This window comes from Electrona antarctica (genome assembly GCF_951216825.1).
Source record: "Electrona antarctica genome assembly, chromosome: 23".
In the NCBI taxonomy this organism is placed as follows: Eukaryota; Metazoa; Chordata; class Actinopteri; order Myctophiformes; family Myctophidae; genus Electrona; species Electrona antarctica.
Genome location: NC_136804.1, coordinates 19,124,995 through 19,145,346, shown reverse-complemented (window position 1 = coordinate 19,145,346; position 20,352 = coordinate 19,124,995). Strand labels below are relative to the sequence as shown.

At 44.6% G+C, this 20,352-nt stretch overlaps 2 protein-coding genes across 2 annotated transcripts; both read right to left on the bottom strand.

The window, feature by feature from the left end:
- Positions 1 to 3,057: 3,057 nt before the first annotated feature.
- LOC306916655 (nuclear pore glycoprotein p62-like) lies at positions 3,058 to 3,743 on the bottom strand (the record flags this gene model as incomplete). Its single annotated transcript, XM_079494630.1, has 1 exon — positions 3,058 to 3,743. One exon carries the CDS (start codon positions 3,741 to 3,743, stop codon positions 3,207 to 3,209), a length of 537 nt encoding a protein of 178 aa, XP_079350756.1. The 3' UTR covers positions 3,058 to 3,206.
- A 1,702-nt stretch (positions 3,744 to 5,445) lies between these two features.
- LOC306916653 (DENN domain-containing protein 11-like) lies at positions 5,446 to 19,983 on the bottom strand (the record flags this gene model as incomplete). Its single annotated transcript, XM_079494628.1, has 9 exons — positions 5,446 to 7,621; positions 8,578 to 8,646; positions 9,847 to 9,997; positions 10,935 to 11,066; positions 11,993 to 12,131; positions 12,287 to 12,443; positions 14,452 to 14,610; positions 16,532 to 16,631; positions 19,596 to 19,983. 9 exons carry the CDS (start codon positions 19,981 to 19,983, stop codon positions 7,426 to 7,428), a joined length of 1,491 nt encoding a protein of 496 aa, XP_079350754.1. The 3' UTR covers positions 5,446 to 7,425.
- Between the last annotated feature and the right edge of the window lie 369 nt (positions 19,984 to 20,352).

Here is a 20,352-nt window from a genome sequence, read left to right as displayed (position 1 = left end):
TGGACAATATGTTTGTATGAATGTCATTGTGGAACATATACACTATAATGTATTTGGAATTCACTGTGTAACACAGTGTGTAAAACATTTTTAACTCAACTCTTTGCTTCCGGGGGTCCCTGCCTCCGGCACAAAATATCATTTGTGGGTCCTTGACAAATGAGGCCGAAATATCACGCAAATCGGTACACATGATTTTATATTGTATGTGATCAAGACGGATCTTTCAGATTTTTGAGGGGCGCCCTCCTATGCCCAGCTTTGTGTGTTTGTGTGTACCCCATAGCGATGATTTGATTGGCTGAGCAATAAAAAGTGAGGACGCCAAAAGTGATTGGCTGGAATGTGATGATGTATGATGATAAGAGCAACCCTCACTTCACACAGGTGTGATTTTTTTAAATATTCTATGCCACTGTAAGACATTGTATATTGGCTATTAACATGCTACTTCTATGATCACTTAATACCAAACAATGCACGGCCACAACAAATGTCCCTGACCTGGTGGAAATCTGTGCTCCGAGGAGCACTTATTCTAGTTAACTATTCAGACGTCATTATCGAGAGCTCAGATGTTCCAATGCTCTCCTTGTCTCCCGTTTCCTCTCCATCGCACTTCAACTGCCTCTCAGACAGAACCAATTCTGGGGTGACACCCAGCTGCTTCCATTCGTGCATTCTTTGGAGGCAGACAGAGAGAGATGGAGAGAAACAAGGGGATTAAAGAATGATGGAGAGCGATGCAGAGGAACGGGAGCAACGGAGGGAGACTCAGAAGGGGACTCGGAGGGGAAGGGACTTGGCATGGGAGAGATTGATAGAGAGTCAGAGATAGGAACAGACATAGAGAGAGAGAGAGAGAGAGAGAGAGAGAGAGAGCGAGAGAGAGATCCTATTAACAATTTGCTGGCCCATGAAGGACACGTCATATTAGTTATCCCAATAGGATTTTCAAAGCACTGTTCATATTTCCAAGGGTTGAGTGGGAAACATTTTTGCTTAGTGCATAGTAATATGAAGGCACACCCTGCCAACTGTATAAACTGCATGTTACACTAAATGTCTGCTGTCTGGAAGAAACCACCTAACTGCATTTTTGAGGGTTTGATTTTTGTCTTTTTATTTCATAAATCAATGCTATTGAACAATGCTATATATATTTATTTTTTTCCTGAAAAATTAAAGATTTTGAGTTATGTGGTTTCTTCCAGACAGCAGAGACGTGCAGATGTGGCTGAAATGAGTTCTCCAACGGGTGGCTGGTATCTCCCTTAGAGATAGGATGAGAAGTTCAGTCACACAAGAGACTCATAGTAGAGTCGCTGCTTCTGCGCCTGGAAAGGAGCCAGCTTATAGGTGGTTCGGGCATCTGGTTAGGATGCCTCTCGAGCGTCTCCCTAAGGAGGTCCTCGATGCACGTCCCACTGGGAGGAGATCCCCGGGCAGACCAAGGATGAGATGGAGGGATTACATCAACTCACTCACTGGCTTTGGAACGCCTCGGGATCCCCCAGGAGGAAGTTACTAATGTTGCTCTGGAGAGGGAAGTCTGGAGCTCTCTGGTGGAGATGTTGCCCCCGCGACCCGCAACGTGGTTGAAGATGGATGGTTGCTAAGAAGGTAGCCCCTTCTATAAACAGCTTTTGTCCCCACACGTCTCAAGATTTGCCATTGACCACGGTAAGAGAATTCCGGTCAAATGTCAGCTAAATTTTGTCTGCCCGTCTCAAGTTTTGCCATTGACGATGAACGGAGAAATAACGTCAGAATGTATGACCCAAAACATCAAAACATTAAAAGCCATTGACATTGAAGGGAAAATTTACATCATATGTAAACGAGCAAATCAGCTAACCAATCACAGGCAACAGGCATATTTATTGGCCAGTATGAGATGATGCATGATGATGTACAATGATAAGAGCGCACCTCACTTCACACGGGTGTGATTTTTATTAACAGCTTGCAGACTAAGTAGGCCTACAGCACGGGCAACACACACAGAAAGAGACACTTAACTCCCCAGTGGGCCCATTGTGGTACAAATGCTGCTGAGAACTCGGAGCATCTCGCTTCTGCTTGAGCAGTTGCTAAGCAACAAAGACAAAAAGAAGGGGGGAAATATTTCTGTATGATGTTAAAGGCCACTTGATGAAAGTCGCCTTTATAACCTGCCTGGCCATATGAACTAGCAAGCAGTGTGTGTGTGTGTGTGTGTGTGTGTGTGTGCGTACACACACGTTTTGTGTACAAACCTTGTCCTACACAAACATGAAATCCCATTGACAATGAATGGACAGTTTTGAGTGTTCGTGTAAACACAAACATTGAAGACAACGGTGAGGACGCAAATTCTGATTGGCCGGAATGAGATGATGTATGATGATGTACGATGATAAGATCGCCCCTCACTTCACACGGGTGTGATTTATTATTTTTACCACTGCAGCATGAGTTATGTAAGGTCTTCCTTCAGTGGGCATGAATGCTTCACGAGGATGGCATGGAGAGAACCGAACCCCCACCACATTATGTGGGTTATGTAAGAAGAGCAGGGAATCAAACACCTTACCAGACGGCCTACTCTCAGCTCATAAGGCACATTTGTTTTCCGGAATGGCAGGGGAGGCAAACCAGACCACGTTTTGTGACTGCCCAAAAAAACTATTTGTGTAAAAGGGGCCTCCGGATAACCACTCATAATGGCATATTTTGCAATTGCTCGTATAAACACCTTACAACTCCAGGTTCTATACAAGTGGGCCCCTTCTAGCTACCGTATGACAGCTGTATACTGTTAAGACAGGCAGCTACAGTAGACACCTGTAACCAGGGCAGGGATTTCATGGGTGCCATACATGCCATGCAGTAAGTCAGTAAGTTGTGTTCTAGTGTTTTCCCACGGTTTCTTAGTTCATTCTTTGTGCTCCTCGTGTTCACTTGCATTTGGGCTGCAGTGCCTCGTCATTCTGCAGTTCCGGACTCACAGCCTGACATTCAGTTTTCCATTAGATCCTGGATTGTTTCTCTGAGCCTCACAAACAAACAATGTCTGGATCTCTGCCATTGTCGGTTCAAAACAGGTCCAAATCCAGCACCCTGCTGCTTGTGAAATGGAACTGATGTTGTTGTTGGTCTTTTTTATATAAAAAACCTTTTTCACAGAAAATGTAGGCTACATGTTCAGGCAATAAGTGAGGCTGTCACAATTTGGACACATCATCCACTCTCCTCTGTAGAAGAACTGTATTCTGATCAATCCACTGAAGTGAATCCAAATGGGCATTGAGAATTTTGCAGATCTGATGAAGTGGATCACTGGTATCTGTTGGGCCATATGATGTGTTGAGGTGCTCAATGATCTCCTTCAGATCCTGTGACATCTTTTTGAGCTGTGCGTCTATGTTCTCGGCAAGCTTGTATGTTTTCTCGCGCTCTACATCTGCGTTCTGGTTGGTGGTTCTGCTGCTCTGCTCTTTCATAGACGTCTCCAGTGGGGAGAGCAAGTCCTCCAGCTCATTCTGTTGGGACAGGATGAAATCCAGCTCCTGATTCAGCCGTCTCTGGTCCAGTTTCAGTTTTTCCATTTCCTTGTGCTGGGATGTGATCATCTCGCCATTCTTTATTAGCATGCGATCCCAGTCATTAACCTTAGTTGCCTGCTCGTGGAAATGTCTCTCTTGGTCCTCTAGCTCGATACTCCACTTGTTGATCAGATCTTCGAGCTGGGCATAGCTCATTTCAGTTGATGTACTGCTTATAGTGGCTGCAGGTTTGGCAGTTGCTCCAAAGCTAAGCCCCCCACTTGGGTTAGTGCTACTGGCCTGGTTGGTCTTCGATAGGAACCCGGCATAACCTGAAGAGACAGCAGGGGCAGCCAGGGGCAGACTTGTGACTGTTAAAGCGGGTGATGCAGTACGGGCTGCTGTAGTAGTCTGGACACTGCTGGGGGTCTTGAATGCCGAAGCAGGTGCTGTTGTGCCTGCAGGTTGTGCATGAGGCTGTGATGTCTGTAATGTACTCCCAAAGACAGACCCACCTGCAGGTTGAAAAGAGAAGGTTCCTCCACTGGCAGGGCTCTTTGCAGAGGCACTAAAGTTAAAGTTAGGTGGAGCTTGAAGCGGCATTTGAGCCTGTGACATCTGTGATGGATTTCCAAAGCCCCCAGACGCAGGTGAGGCAGCAGTGGTTGTTGGAGTCCCAAAAGGGAAGGCTCCTCCACCTGCAGTGCTCTTTGCAGGGCCACCAAAGTTAAACCCGCCAAAACCAGGGGAGCCAGTAGGGCCGGTCAGGGAAGCTGGGACACTTGTTGCAGGTGCTACCGTGGATGCCGCCGGTGGAGCTTGAGGGTGTTGTTGACCTGAGAAAAACAGCCCACCTGGAGGGGCGGCAGCAGTGGATGCTGGGTTGGTAAAAGAGAAGAGTCCTCCACCTGCAGTGCTCGTTGGAGGGGCAGCAAAGCTAAAAGCCCCAGTGCCGGGTGTTGTGGCAGCAGCTCTAGGGGTTCCTCCGAATGTGAAACCCGTATTTGAGGTTGGACCAAGGTTGAATTCACCACCACTCATTCTTGTTCTCTAAGCAAAAAACACAATTGGTTGAAGAGTAGAGTTTATATACAGTATACACATTTTGACATCATCACTCTCTGGTGTCTGATTGGCTCTCAGTCGCATCCAGAACTGCCAATCTGACAATATGCCCATATATTGGCATATAATGACATCAGACATATATGGACATAAAAGGGACACGGTCATAGAGATACAGAGACCTCCAGGTCCTCCATACAGTATATATATATATATATATATTACGTAGCCGCTCATAATGTAATAACAGTTCATAATGTAATAAACTAGCCTATGTATTAAAAGCCCATAATGTAACAAAAAGCTCAAAATGTAAAAGAACGGATTTTTGTATAACACATCGTCGACCTGACCGATACAGTATGCCCATATATGGAGATCTGTATCTTTTATGCCATATGAGTCTCTTTATTGCCCATATATGGCTGAGTCATGGTGACGTGTGTGTGTGTGTGCACTTAGGCCGGGCAGAATAACCAGTAGTGGTTGGTTATTGGTGGTCAGCAGTGACAAGACGACACCAGTGAATTCGGAGCGTGGGGGGAGAAAAGTACATTTCCACATGAACACTGATGAATAGCTGAAGAGGAAAGACAAAGAAACTAGAAGGTCTTTGATATTTCTGAGGGGCGCTAGCCCCTCCAATGCATGGCTTTCCAAAGTTACGTCATAGGCCAGCCAAGTCTATGGACTTTTAATGTTTGTTTAGGGCACTAAATGACAACCTAAGACGTCATCTGGCTGATATAAATACTGCCATGGCTGCGCACCTCACTTCACACAAGTGTGATTTTATACGGTAATCTTTAAAATTGCAATGATGGTGAGGTATGAAAGACCAACAACCTGTAGCTACAGGTCACTTTCTTTTATTAACGTGACATCAGTGTTGTCCTCGTACGAATTGTCAGTGGTGTACTTTTTTCTTGAAACAATTTACAGTAAAATGAACAGTGAAACTGTTTTAATCCATTCAAGTCTAGAGATGTCTGCCTTAGCTTTGGATAGACTGTAAAGATAGCACGTATACAGTAAAATGTAATGTTAATTTATCCATGTAACTCTGAAGGTCCTCACAACCAGGAGCGTTTTTTAAATTGAATTAATTAAAATAAATGCATTGACCTCACCAAATTAATATAGTTTGATGTGAAATATTCGCAATGCATTTTGGGATTGTTCATTCGTCACGCTGCCTGTGTGTGCCTTGAGATTGTACAAATGGAACCAAATTAAACTGCAAGGGTCCATTTGGTGACATGTGTACACCCTCAGAGTTGAATTAACATGATTGCAAGTTCTATGATTATGATTACAAAACACATTCAACTGATACCCTCCTCCTTCACAGATAGACGTAACTGGATATTTAAAGTCATTAAACAAATAGAAATAGAAAACACAATTATTGAATATTTACATTCAAAGCAAATAATATAAATAACACAGAAGTATTGCAGAGTGTAACTCATTAACAACTTTGAATGTGGTTCAAGTAGGCTGAAGTATGGCATACCGTTCCTCCAGAAGACAGAACGTTAGAGTGACCAAAGCAACTTGAACTTCTCAGAAGCATGGTAACAGGCCTTAAAGTGAGCGCACTTCAGTGGATTTGTACATTTTCACATGTTAGCACAATGGTCTCAACTAGTTTCACATTTCTGTCTTCAGATTCAGGCCCATATGTATCAAATGGCCTAATAGTCCTCTGTAATTAAAGTCAGAACATCTCAATCTGATATCCAGTGTTCTCAGAAACACTGAAGACTGAACTGCATAGGGCCTATCAATATAACAGCTTAAAAACAGTCAACAACACCGGTGACTTGCTGAGAACTGAAAATAATTTACCTCAATTAAAAACAAAAAGCCCTAAGCCAGACATTCAAAGATCAGAGCCTCTTGTTTCTTCATATTTTAAACCTGCTATAATCTTATCGAAGTGTCAACTTCTAAGGTCACCCATCAGTACATTGACTCATGTGATCAGCTTAAAGTACTACTGTACATGATGCATGACAAAATATTATAATTTTACATTCTCATTACGGCCTGTCATTTAGACCCTCAGTGGCTGTCTGTATCACAAAACTTATTAAGTATTTTTTTAATTAAATTATAGATTGTCTGTATTTATGCTTACAGGTATACCTCTAAATTATACCAAAGCACACTAACCTACTAATGGCACAGGTCAGGCTCAGATCTGAGATGAATGCACTTAACAATTTATAATCCAGCACTTGAAACAAGAAGAGGGAACTGGGAGAGATAGACCCCACCCCACTCACACAAGCACGCACGCACAGTCGCACACAGCAAATAGGTTATGAATCTGCATTTGTATTTACAGGACGGCTGTAGTTTAGCAGTCCATGTTGCACATCCATGATCGTCGAAAGAAGCTTGGGGGTTCCCAGGGTTACCTCCCAGGGTTAGCCACACTTTTACTGACTACTTAGACACTTTGACACTTTTTTGCGACAGCTTTTCTTAAATTTAGAATAGATACATCTATAATACACTTAACTGAAAATAATCCATTATTTCAGTCAGCCAAATGGAGGTATTGCAACTGGAGAGTGAGTTTGCCTCCAGGGGATGTTGTACAATGTGGAATTGACCACATTTGCATTCATCCCGTTTGCATTTGAGTCTGTGACGGCAGATCCATAACGAGAGCAGATCCATAAATGAAGACAGAGCTGTACTGCACCACATTTCTAGAGGTTCATAGAGGTACCAGAGTCTCTGGGAGGCTAACGTTGGCCTTAAAGTGGCTCAAGTTGAATAACCCACCCTGATGAAAGGCAGGTAGCCGGCCCGGTGCACTTCAGCTGCAGCAGAGCTGGTCGGACACCAGCAGGGTGTCATAGCCATAGATCTCCAGCAGGTGGAGCAAGAACAGCCGGTCTCCATGCGGATCCAGGCCCATGGCCCTCACACTCTCCTGTGTCAGTGTGGGATCGGGGCTCCCCGCCACCTCACTCAGAGTCTGGAAAATCCTGTTGTTCTGCTCCAGGAAAAAGCTAGGGAAATAAAATGACAGGTGATTCTAATTAACTGCAACATCAGAGTGTAATGCAATACAATACAATGAAAGCCAGTCAGAGGTGTGGGTTATCTTGCGTGGATGATGGACACTAATGTCTAAGCTCTTGATCAAGATGATAGATTTATTGTTATCCTATAGGACTGATTACACCAAGTCTGTTATAATTCCATTATTTCAGTAGATAAACACTTGGCATATGCTAGAATTATTGCTAAATTATGTAATTAAGTCAACCATTACGCAAAGCACGAACGAAAATAACACCGCCTGGATGCAACTGGGACGTATCCTCAGTGATGTATCCCAAGGTCATCGGGGTTTCGGGTCTCGCAAACATCATACCCCTCACTCGGGTGACCCAGCCGGGGTGATCAAGTCCCGACTTACGTCCCAGTAGCTACCCTCGATCAGACCACTAGGGAACGACAGGGCCGCACAATCCGTTGGAACCACTCCGGAACTACTATGCCGGGACTATTCTGGTAAGTGGAGGGACTAGGCTCTGGTTGCCTCCTGTCCGGGCCCCTCCTACGTCTCACCAGGTCCACTCCTGCTCTCACCAGGAGTACCGCGAGGACCTGTGCGTTGCACCAGACACTTCATTCCGCAGTGGTGGATTCTTGAGCCGCAGTGGTTCTGCAGGCTCCACCGCTGGGCAACGGTAGTACTGCAGACTCCACTTGCGGCTCGAATGGCCCTCCTAAAGGCCTCATCGAAGGTTTTTGGGCTTCCTCCTCACGGAGGATGCAAGCAGGGGCGCTAACCCATACTGCTCCCGGGGTACATCAAAGGTACATCAAAAGAATAATTAAATTAAATCAAGCTGTCCTGTCCTCCTGCTGTCCTCTGCCTAAGAGTTGTTCACCAGATGTTGAATAGGTCTTGAGTACTCTAATTATATACAAACAGAATTTACTCTAATATACTTACAGAATAAAGAGATCCTCTTCACTTGACACACAGTCTCCATTCTCCTCCTGTGAATAGAGCAACATTTGCCTGCACACACGTATGCACGAACACACACACACACACACACACACACACACACACACACACACACACACACACACACACACACACACACACACACACACACACACACACACACACACACACACACACACACACACACACACACACACACACACACACACACAATCAAATTGTATCTACATTCTACAGTATGTTAATACAATAAAACAAGCACATCTGCAGTGGTTGGAGCCTATAGGTGGTCTGCCTACTCAAGTGGTTCTCAACCTTTTCAGGCCGTGATCCCCCAAAAATAATCATATTTGATTTTTTTTACAAAGTATGTTTATTGATTATAACAACACATTTCTTAGATACCCAAAGAATTTAAGACTGATGGGGGGTTATTTCTGGCCTAACCTACAGTATAGTCGCACACCGGTAATGAGTGAGCCGTTCGTTGAGCGGATATTTTGGTAAATTAAATATCGCAGTCAAAGAGTTAAGATCTTTAAGACCTGGAGGTGTGGCCAATGCTGTTTAGCTATTTTGAGTGGCCAAACAGCATTGGCCACACCTACAGGTTAAGTCACAAGACCTGGTACTTAACACGAGGCCTGCCGGGAACATAGGAATTTTAAAACGTAGAATCTTGTGGCCTGCCACAAACGGAAAAGCCGTTTTAACAGCGATGTATTAATTAATGCATGTTTTAATACGATCGTATCGAAATCTACCGTCAGTTAGCTTTGTTATGCTTCTGACACAATGGGCGCGGCCATTTTGAAAATGCGCGCGCATCCACTTACATTGCCGGCTCTGGTTTCAGACGGCTTTATCTCACAGAAGCGACATTGCAGAGGACGCTTTGTCCCAGACAAGCGTTTTCAACGGCCTGTAGCAGGCGCTGTGATACTCGCGGTCAGCTTTTTCCACCGCCGAGCGAGACAACAACAACCGGTCATGATACCACACACAGCAGCTTTTCACAGGAACAATGCGATTACGGATATTTGGATCTTCAAAGTAAGTGTTACGCGCGATAAAACCTTGGCAATACGCAATCGAGGGATTAATGAATGGCGGCAGGCAGACGGTTAAGACACGCAAAATAGCGTCCTGGGACTTATTTTATTGTGAATCTTGCCTCCACTTCCCCCAGGTTGCCACAATGTTAGAAACAGCTACAGTGATGGCCATGACAGTATTGCTCAATGTGCCCACCTCTGTTCAGTGAGTTTGCGGTACTTGTCCCTGTCTGCAGCACTGAGACGGAGTAGAGGCTTCAGACCTTCTCTGTAGGTCTTCACATTCTGGTTGTCCACGTATACATCATAGAGATCCTTTTTCTCCTCGAAGATCTTCTCAGTGGTGCCTGCACGCACGCACACGCACACACACGCACACGCACACGCACACACACACACACACACACACACACACACACACACACACACACACACACACACACACACACACACAGTATGGCAAGTGTTCATGTGTATACCGTAATCAGACAATCAATCAATTAACCAACCAATCATTTGTATTCTTATTCAATTCATAAGACACGCGTTTACAGTATGCCTGGAGGTGGAAAGTAGGATTTGTGAAACATGTTATCGACCAGTGTGTTACAAAATCTAATGTCAGGGTGTGTAGTTGCTCATGAGCACCAGGTACATCTTTAACTTTACATTTTGTTCTTGATTGTGTGGGCCGCCATGTTCATGTGACACAAATTAATTCTGGGTAACAAAAACTGAAGTTTGATAAAAAAACACACCCGACTCTAATATAAAGGGGTGTGTGTGTGTGTGTCACTAGAGTGACCATACGTCCTCTTTTACCCGGACATGTCCTCTTTTTGGGGGCTGTCCGGCCTGTTTTTTTCTTCTAAATTCCTTCAAATGTCTGTGTTTTTGCCCGCATAACAGTCACAGACCATTGTGATTACCATTTGGAAACACACTGAGAAGCGGATTTCCACCACACAGCCCGAAACGTGTATAATTCATAATACTCTACCCTATCGCACAATCGCTCAAAGCTGGACCTTTAACAACTTTTTTGTTTTTACTGGACGATGATGGAGGTCAGATTTAACTTTGCTCAAATATGGAGGTAACCGATGTCTTTGTACATCATAGACTGGCCGCATGAAGTCCGGGATCCACATATTCTGTCTTATTTTCGTCCAGTAGGAAGTAGGGAATCCCATGTACTTCATGCACCTGTTGACATGCATACCCATCAACGACATGTCATAATCTCTTCGGCCTCTGGTCGCCATGCCTGCTGAACCCACTCACATGCTACGTAGGCCAGCTCATTCTCCAGGGCGCTGATGTCAGCCACGTTGACATAAAAGAAGGGGCGGAACTCTGGAACAGACACGCCCACTCCTGGGAGGGAGACGTTTGCCAGGCAGCAGCAGCAGTAGACTGGGGGAGAGAGGAGATTACGCTGATTCATGGAGAAATACCGTGGGATGGAAAGTGTGTGGCGTGCGACGTGTGTTTCCGTCTGTACGAGGACTCACATGTTGATATGTATATTAGGCTGCGAAACCCCATTTGAAAACGTGTAGTAGACCCCATAGGAGCGGATACGAAACCCCATTTGAAAACGTGTAGTAGACCCCATAGGAGCGGATACGAAACCCCATTTGAAAACGTGTAGTAGACCCCATAAGAGCGGATACGAAACCCCATTTGAAAACGTGTAGTAGACCCCATAGGAGCGGATACGAAACCCCATTTGAAAACGTGTAGTAGACCCCATAAGAGCGGATATTATGTTGTTAGATTTAGCACAGATTCAACAACTGTCCACTGTAAGTGGGGAGAAAACAATGGGGAGAGTGAAACCTATGATCTTCAATAGTAATTCTTATTATACGTTCTCTCATTGGGCCTTATGTTCTAGCCGTGAAATAATACTGAAATTAAACTGTTGCTTATTTTGCTGGGGGCCCCATTGAGAACCACTGTTGTAGAGGAATTAAGCTTAATTTATATTAAGAGTTCTTGTATCCTAAAATCCTTGGATCCTAAACTCTGCTCTACCATTTCCCTCAAATAGATGTCATAGCTCAAAGTTCTCAAAGTGGGGTCCGGAGACCCCCAGGTGTCTTGAGTGGCTTCCCCAGCTAAATGTATTAATATAACATCAAAGTCAGTCTAACCACTTTAACCCTACTGTACATAGGCTTTTTGAAAACTGACGATCTACAAGCTCACAATGTATCGCGGTGCAACATGTTGTCAGCTTGTAGATCTGCAATTTTCCCTGGCACAAAACGTTTTGAGCACCAGTGTCATAGGCTAGCTCACACTGTCAGATGAAAGAAAGCCGTGGGACTCCTCACCTCGGTAGCAGACGACCCCTACAGGAGGAGGGGAGAAGATGAGAATGCGTCTCCTGAGCAGAGCCATTTTCCACAGCACCATGATCTGTTCCCCAAAGAACCTGATGAACTGGGACATGCAGCCTGCTGGGTGGGTGATCTGGACACAGAAGTACAGGAAGATCAAACCTCACAGTGCTTAGCTAACAAAATGTCACTGTTGGGAAAGAAAACCTTTATCGTCATATTTCATGTTTTATGTTTGTTTGTTTTTCCCTTAAATGAATACCCCACGCAAATAGGTAAGTCCCCAACCTTCATTTCAGGGTGCATGCTGTGATTGAGTGCAGCTCCCCAGGCGTTGGCCGGACATGCAGTAACAGCCTCTTCACCACTGGGTGGCAGCAAAGCTCTCTTGTCTTCATAGAAGGCTTCCAATGGAGAGTAGTGTCCAGGATTCTGCAGCTGGAGCCTGGTGGAAATGAAATACAATGACACAGAATTAACAAACACGTAACACATAAGAAATTAACCTGAATGCTGTTGGAACAAAACACATTTTCTTCTAAGCTGAACCTATTGGGATATTAGAAAAACAGGGCTCGCCTCTCGGGTGGTGCATCGTGAGGACTAGGGGTTTGAATCCTCAGCGGTGGTTCCGGCTTTAGCCAGGCATTCCATCAAACAAAATTGACTGTTCGTGGGAGGGATGTCGGGCAGGGGGATTTTTGTTGCTTCACTAGTGACTCTTTACAGGTTGGGCAAGGCAGAGGTGCTGAACTATGAGGAAATAAAATAAATAGTGTGTTCCTCCACACGCACTGTTTCCTCCCGGTGAGTCTCCTCACTGGTTTCAATAGGATCCTCAGGACCAACCGGTCTGAAGACCATCCAGACAAGACTACATACTGTAAGTCTATGGGGAAGTCAGGGAATTGCTTATGTTATGTACGCCCATGCCCACCAATTGATTGTCGAAAACAATGAGGTTCAATGAGGTCGAGCTCAAGGACTTCTTTGAACAGTACAGGAGATACTCCCCATCTAATTTCTTAAAGGTGGGTTAAGTGTAACATTCTGAGCAAACTTGGCTCAGGAGATAAAATCAGTAAATCAGAGGTTAATAAACCGAAGGTCTAGGGTTCAAAACTCAAAGAACACTTGACTCTCTAAATTCAAAAAGTTGGGTTAAGTATGTATTAAGTTCTCAATTGGATCTTCCATGCCGTAGAAATAAATCAGGGGTTCATAAGCCAAAGGTTGTGGGTTCATGACTCCTAAAGATTTTCTTCCTCTCCATCTAAAGACTTAAAGGTGGGATAACGTACAAGGCCATGTGTGACACAGCCTGGCATGATCAGGTTCATCCTTGGCCTACTGGGACTGTGCTTGCAGAGTTTTACAGTAAGCACAGTCCCACAATGAGTGTTGTTCTGCGTTGCTGCATTGATATATAAAATCTAAAAATGTGCTTCAAAACGATTCGATGAAATGAAAAAGTGATCGATAGAATAATCACTAATAGAATAATCGAGAGTTGCAGCTCCACATAGCCAGCAATGTGTGCAGGTTTGTGTGTGCATGTGATGATCCTGAATTCAATTCAAGAACATACAATGCTTAAAGGAGCATTCAGTGATTTGGGTGATTTGGAAAAAAAACCAGTCCGCCCCAGTAACAAGATGTGCACATGCACACGCTCTACAGTGGGGGAAGTGCAACAGGCCAACAGCACGTGGCACCAAGGCCCGCCCCCACTCGACCATGATTGGAGGAAGGCCCCTCTCATCCTGATTGGATGAAGGCTTTCTCACCCGCCACAGCAAAACCGAAACTAGGTTTTTTTTTGCCCCAGGGGCTCACTGGGGACAGGGAGGAACTCCTTACATGGTCAGCACACTCTATAAAAGGGGAAATAAAGTGATATTTGAATTAAGTGAAATCACTGAATATACCTTTAAGAAGGAGAGAGAAATAGCGTGAGAGAGGAAGAGCCGGACATGACTGGCAGCACAACAGGAGCTCCTTTGTACAAAGTAGACGGGGCTCAGTAAATAACTAGGAGAGATGGAGAGATTGGATGGTGTTGGACGAGTAAGGAGCATGACAAATGCATACCACAAGGCCAGACATGGCCACGGTGTCTGTGGGAACTCTGAAGGGGGAACAGAGTGCAGAATGGAAAGTGAACAAAGGGGAGAAAAGAAGTGAGAGGCATTTTCAAAGTGTGACGGATTGGGATGTGAATCCTTTCCGTGTGACGTAGTCGTGGATAATACTGTCAACTTCACCAGCTAAACTAATTATTGTACACCGGCCTGATTATTCGCTTTCATCCTGGACTCAAGCTCACAACATTTTCATTTTTTTCCCCAATTACTGGTAAAATAAATAAATAAATAGAGATAATAGTGAATCTAGTGAATCTACAAGCCCACAATTGGCTATTTTCACTATTTATCATCTGTGGTTCTTCTTACCCGACCTGGTGCTCCAGAAAGCTCATGTACCGGTACAACAGGGTGTATGAGGGAGACAAGATGCCCACTGACTTCATCCTTGCGCCCCTCTCCACTGCACTCTCCACAGCCATGTTGGCAAAACAGGCCAGCCCAAAGTAAGAGCCCTTACGGAAGTAGCTGTGGAGAGAGGAGGGGATAAAAAAAGAGAGTTTTTTTTAAAGAGAGAGAGAGATAGAGAGAGTAAGAATAAGGCCTGAGTCACACCAGTAAGGGGAGTGCCAGATGGCTGTGTTTTTTGCCAAGCAACATTCCTCTGTTGTGGTGCCCCTGCCAAGAACATAAGATGGAGATGTATCCTTAATGCGTATTCATTCATTTGAAAGATTTTACATCTCTTTAAAAATGATGCGACTGCAGAGGTTGTCGGGAAGATTATATATACACATCATCACAAGTAGTATGTTGTTGAGCAAAGCTTATCATGAACTTTCATTTGCCACCGAGCTTATTACCTACAATGTTCAGAAATCCAAAGCAAAACGTTTTGTAGAGAGGACCAGGAAGATGCTAACTTCCTTCCATCAAACCATCCCTGGACCACCACTCTATGAGGCCTTAGTCACACCAGTGACGGATGTGCCATTTTGCTTGTGCTTTTAGCCAGGCAACACATGTCGTGGTGCCCTGCCAAGAATGAGACATGGGGCAACCCCCTAATACTCTGAACTTGAAGTAGCTTCCCTCACTGTGTCTGCCTGCAGCCTTTCATGTGCACTAAGACGCTAAGACAGCATTCCGCCAGTAAAGGAAATGAACAAGCTTTTCTACTTTGATGGCTTCAAATGGGTGAGGAGGGCAGGAGGCTGAAGCTGCTCTACAACATCTAGAAACCATAGACCGCAAAAACATATGGACTCATGCTGCATTCACATGGAATCAGGCAGACGGCAAACCGGAAGTCATTTTAGTGGATGGGAGCAGGACAGCAAACGGGACACGACAGCACGGCAGCCTGGCAGTCAGAACCGGCGATGGTAACGGCAGACGGCATTGCCGTTCAAAGTTTAAAATCTTTTTACCGTGGTACCGGGCGGAATCTAGAACCGGATGTTACGTAGCTCCATAGTCCATTTCCAGGGATAAATCTCAGCAGGAAAGAAGAAAAAAACAGCACCAGCACACACAAGCAGCACAATGAAGGTTGACATCGACAATGAGAAGTTAATTATTTTAGTTGAACAGTACCCCCTTTTGTATGACACAAGTTTTGTTGTTTTGTTGTATTGTTGTATTTCTTTTATTTGGAGATAAGCAAGGGATACACTAAGTGCTGTCCTCCTTTTACTATCCATCATGTCAGAGAAACAAATGTCATTTGGGAGGAATTACCATGGCAACACATCGAAAGCGCCTTTTCCTTTTGCATGCGTTTTCATTTTGCCGTCCTGCCGTTCCGTCACGTCTTTTTTTTCACCGTGCTGTCCAACAGGTGGTGCCGTTTGCAGTCTACCGCTTGCCTGAGCCCATGAATGCATCAGTCACGCCATTGGTTTCTACAGACGGTCAATGAAGCCTATTTTGCAGAGATTTCAAATCTGTCATCTTTCTATATCCGGTCCGAAATACAAACAGAAATTAATGCTATTGGCTGCAACCGCAGCGAAGGCGAGTCTTCACTCAGTAGAACCAGTAGAAACCCTATAAACATACCCTACTTTTTCATATGTTTTACTAAACGCATGTCATAATGATTTAAAAAAAATACTTTAAACTAGGGATTGAAAACAACAAAAATTTTTTGAAAAGGTTTACTAAAGGTAATAAAATCAAGTATAAAGTCGTCCCAAAACCTCATCGAGATTATAATGTCTTGCGACATCTGCTGGGCCAGTAATAGGAACAGCAGGCTGAACGAGAACCTGGAAGAGAGCTTCAATTCCAGCGAAGGGGGTTTGCCCCTCGGTAGAAACATGTGCACACTCACACTCACACTCACCTGATGAATTGAATACACAGGACCACAATGGAAACAAGCCCCTAGGGGCTTTTTGTGTTATACTTGTAGCATCAATCAAACGTATGCACACCGCACACTTACATGAAGTCAGTGGTGACTCGATGGGAGCCACTGGCGATGGCTTTGAACTCCACGCCCTCCAAATCCATGTCCTTTGGCAGACACCACTCCAGCATGTTACCTAACACACACACACACAAATATTAACGCTGTTGATTACACACACACACACACACACACACACACACACACACACACACACACACACACACACACACACACACACACACACACACACACACACACACACACACACACACACACACACACACACACACACACACACACATATACAGTAGGCCTAATGCTCACGCATGCGTACACACAGGAAGAGGGGGATTCAATCAGTATCACTATAATGTTTGCCGATGTTAAACAATGTATTCCTTGGAACACATTGTGAGTTCTGGCTCTCAAGAAGCAGCTGAGCAAACATGTTCTGATAGGAGCAGAGGAACAGGGGTGACTCAGCCACTGTTGGTTTTCAGTCGGTGCTAGGCACTAGGCACTTAGGCAGACACATCCATCAGTCAGTTTAACTGCAATAGACTGTGAAAACAGCTGGATCCCTTGTCTAGGCCAAGGCTGCAGGCAGTGGTGGAAGCAGTACTCCAACTGTGGTAGTAATACCACAATATCAATTTCTGTTACAAGTAAAAGGCCTTCAATATTTTACTAGATTCAAAGTACAAAGCTATTATATATAAAAATATACTTGTAATTACTAACATTTGTCCAAATAACCGATCTGAAGCTCACGAGTGTGTGAGACTTATTTTAGTATAAATGTCTTAAATGGTTAATGTAAGTCTTTGTAATAATATTCTAAATGTGTAACTACTCCAGTAGCTATACATTTTCAAATAATTGTAGTGAAGTAAAAAGTATAATATTTGCTCAAGATGTAGTGATGTAGAAGTATTGAAAATGGTAATACACAAGTAAAATAATAGTACCTCAAAATGGAACTTAAACCAGCATTTGAGTAAATGACTGGTGTAGGAGCCAAAATATACATTTTGTTGATGATTTTATTTTTTGTTTAGTTTTTCCCCACGCTTGGTTTTGATGTTCCACTTCCTTTGCCTAATTGATGAGCTCCTGCTGTGTGTCTGCTAATCACCTTAGTTATGTCCGCTGTGTGTCTGGGCCGTGGCATTCAGTGAGAGAATAGGGGTGAGCTTAGGCTCAATATTTTCTGTTGACCGTTTATCTATACGTTTCTAGGCTAATCTACCTACGTTTATGTTTTCATTTTATCAAACTTTTCAGTACATTTTTTGGAACTTGTCACTCTGTCAATAAATCGCCTTAACAACAGCAAGAAGTTTTCTGGATTTGTTTGAAACGCGTCATACAGTTCCTGCCGACAGCTCATCCTCATAGCACTACTTTCATTTGGTTTGATGGGAAGAAGTAGTCGCTACAACAACTGGACTTCACCACTAACTGTAGGTGGAAGTTACAACAGAACACAAGGTACCTGTTGATATTGGACTTGAACCCTAGCATCCCTATTAATCTGGTGGCAACATTCACCAAAAACAGCTGATCTACAAGCTCACGTGTCACAATGTGCCTTGACTTAGAACGTCACACACACACACACACACACACACACACACACACACACACACACACACACACACACACACACACACACACACACACACACACACACACACACACACACACACACACACACACACACACACACACACACACACACACACACACACACACACACACACTAATTGTGGTTCTTCAGTGGTTCTTTGGGGGTGCTATACTGTATAGCACCACTGTGCTACAAAGAACCAGTTCAGTCCCTGTATGTTTCTAGAGGTTCTTTACAGTGGTCATTCATCTTAGGTTAAGCTCCTCTAATAGTTGTACAGTATATTATATAAATAAAGGTTCTATTAGAGTAATCAGAAGAGTGGGCACCAACACATTGTGGGCAATAGGTCAATATGGGCACCTCTGAAGAGCGGGAAGTGTCTGGGAAATCCAGGTACCAACACAGAGTGCAGGGCCCCAGGAATACTTTATACATGAAGTCTTATGGGCTTATACTGTAGGCCTATACTGTGTAGCATCTTCAAGATAGGCACCAAAAGAGGTTTCCTAAATTGCACTGTAAAGTCTTGAGCATTCATTTAACTCTGAGACTATAGTGTACAAATGGAACTATGGGACCTGTACATCTGGTTCCATTTGTACACTCTCAGAGTTAAATAAACAGTCAAGATATAGCCTGCTGTGACATGTGTGCTCACTGACGAGATCAGATTAGATTGGTTCAAGATGCATAATTACAGCATATCGTTTTCACACGGTCAATACATGTCAATAAAGCCTCTAATGGTGGAATTGTGGTCTATAATATGACGTGGCAGGTGGGTAATCTGATAGGCTGCATGTTCCACAGGGGTCTTCCACCAGGCTTCATTAAAAATGAATAGACCCAGTCTGCAAGAAACCAAACCACCACCTGCTTGGTTTTAACCACACAGCACTCTCATCATCCCAGCATCTCAACTGACATCTCAATTCAGTTTGGACAGGCCATGGAGATGAGGAACTTCAATCATTTCAGTAAATCAATGGTAGTAAGACCCATCATTCCAAAATTGCAGTCCTCAGGGATAATATCATTATTGTAGGGCTATAAATATATAGGGCTCAGTAGCATAATTCTCAGTGATGATTTAAGTATTTGTAAATCGTAATGTAGGTAGCTGTACAAATTATGTAACCACAATGAATGGTTACTTTTATTATGCATTAAATGTATTAACACTGAGGATTTTAAATAGGCTACAATACATCGTGTAGTGTACCTGCTATTACAGTACTTAAACCTATAGCCTATGCATGAGTTTTTCAGTTTGGGCGTCGATATCATAGAAGTGTAGCCAGGTACAGTACAGCTGGATAGACTGAGGCGAGGCTTTTGTCATTATGTATATGTCCCTTTCCCCAATTCCCCATGTGGAATAATGCTGCATTCTTGTCCCGTCCGTGTTCTTGCAATTTCACTGGACTACATATTACAATGTCTATTGCATATTTACAGTCTCACCTGATCTGGTGTTGAATGTCACCACAAAGACCGACACGATCTGGTCCTTTTCCTCCCATTTCACAATCTCGCTGTCCAGCGACACGTCCCCGGGTCCCAACCCCGAGGGATGCTCGTCTGTGTCGGGGCACGGCGCAGCATCAGCCCCGATCCCGGCGGCGGAGGTCGAAGCAGGCGGGGCGCCGCCGCCGCCGCCGCCGTCTGTCTCGGAGACGGACGTGGGACCCCCCGGACTGGTGCTCCACCCAAACCCGGGCGCGGTGCATCCCAGCGCCCGGCTGTTCGAGGGACTGCTGCTCTGCCGTTCCGATACGGGTTGCTCCGCGGAGGACGGAGCCTCCACCTCCTCCCAGTCCAGCAGGGGAGCGCGGTCGGACCTCTCCACCATCACGGCTCCTCCTCCACCGCACCGCGGCGGCTCCCTTCAGCCCGTCAGCGGTCCTCCTCCCCGCCTCGTCTCGCTGTCCTCACCGCCGCCGATGTGGATGTGATGAATAGTGGTGATGATATGCAGCCGCCAGGCAGCCGCTTCCATCCGTAAAACCAAGGCTCAACAACGTCAACAACAACCACGATCAATGTGTAATGAATAAAGTCACCCTTTGCTTTCAGTGTGCGGGTCTGCTGCGTTCATCCTGCGCTTGATTTTGTGTGGCTGAATTTAATCCAGATCATGTTAATGTCTAGTTGTACTGTGGTGATGTGCTCGTAAATTTGATGCTGTTGAGAGGGAGAGGGCAACTCCTTCGTGGAAGGC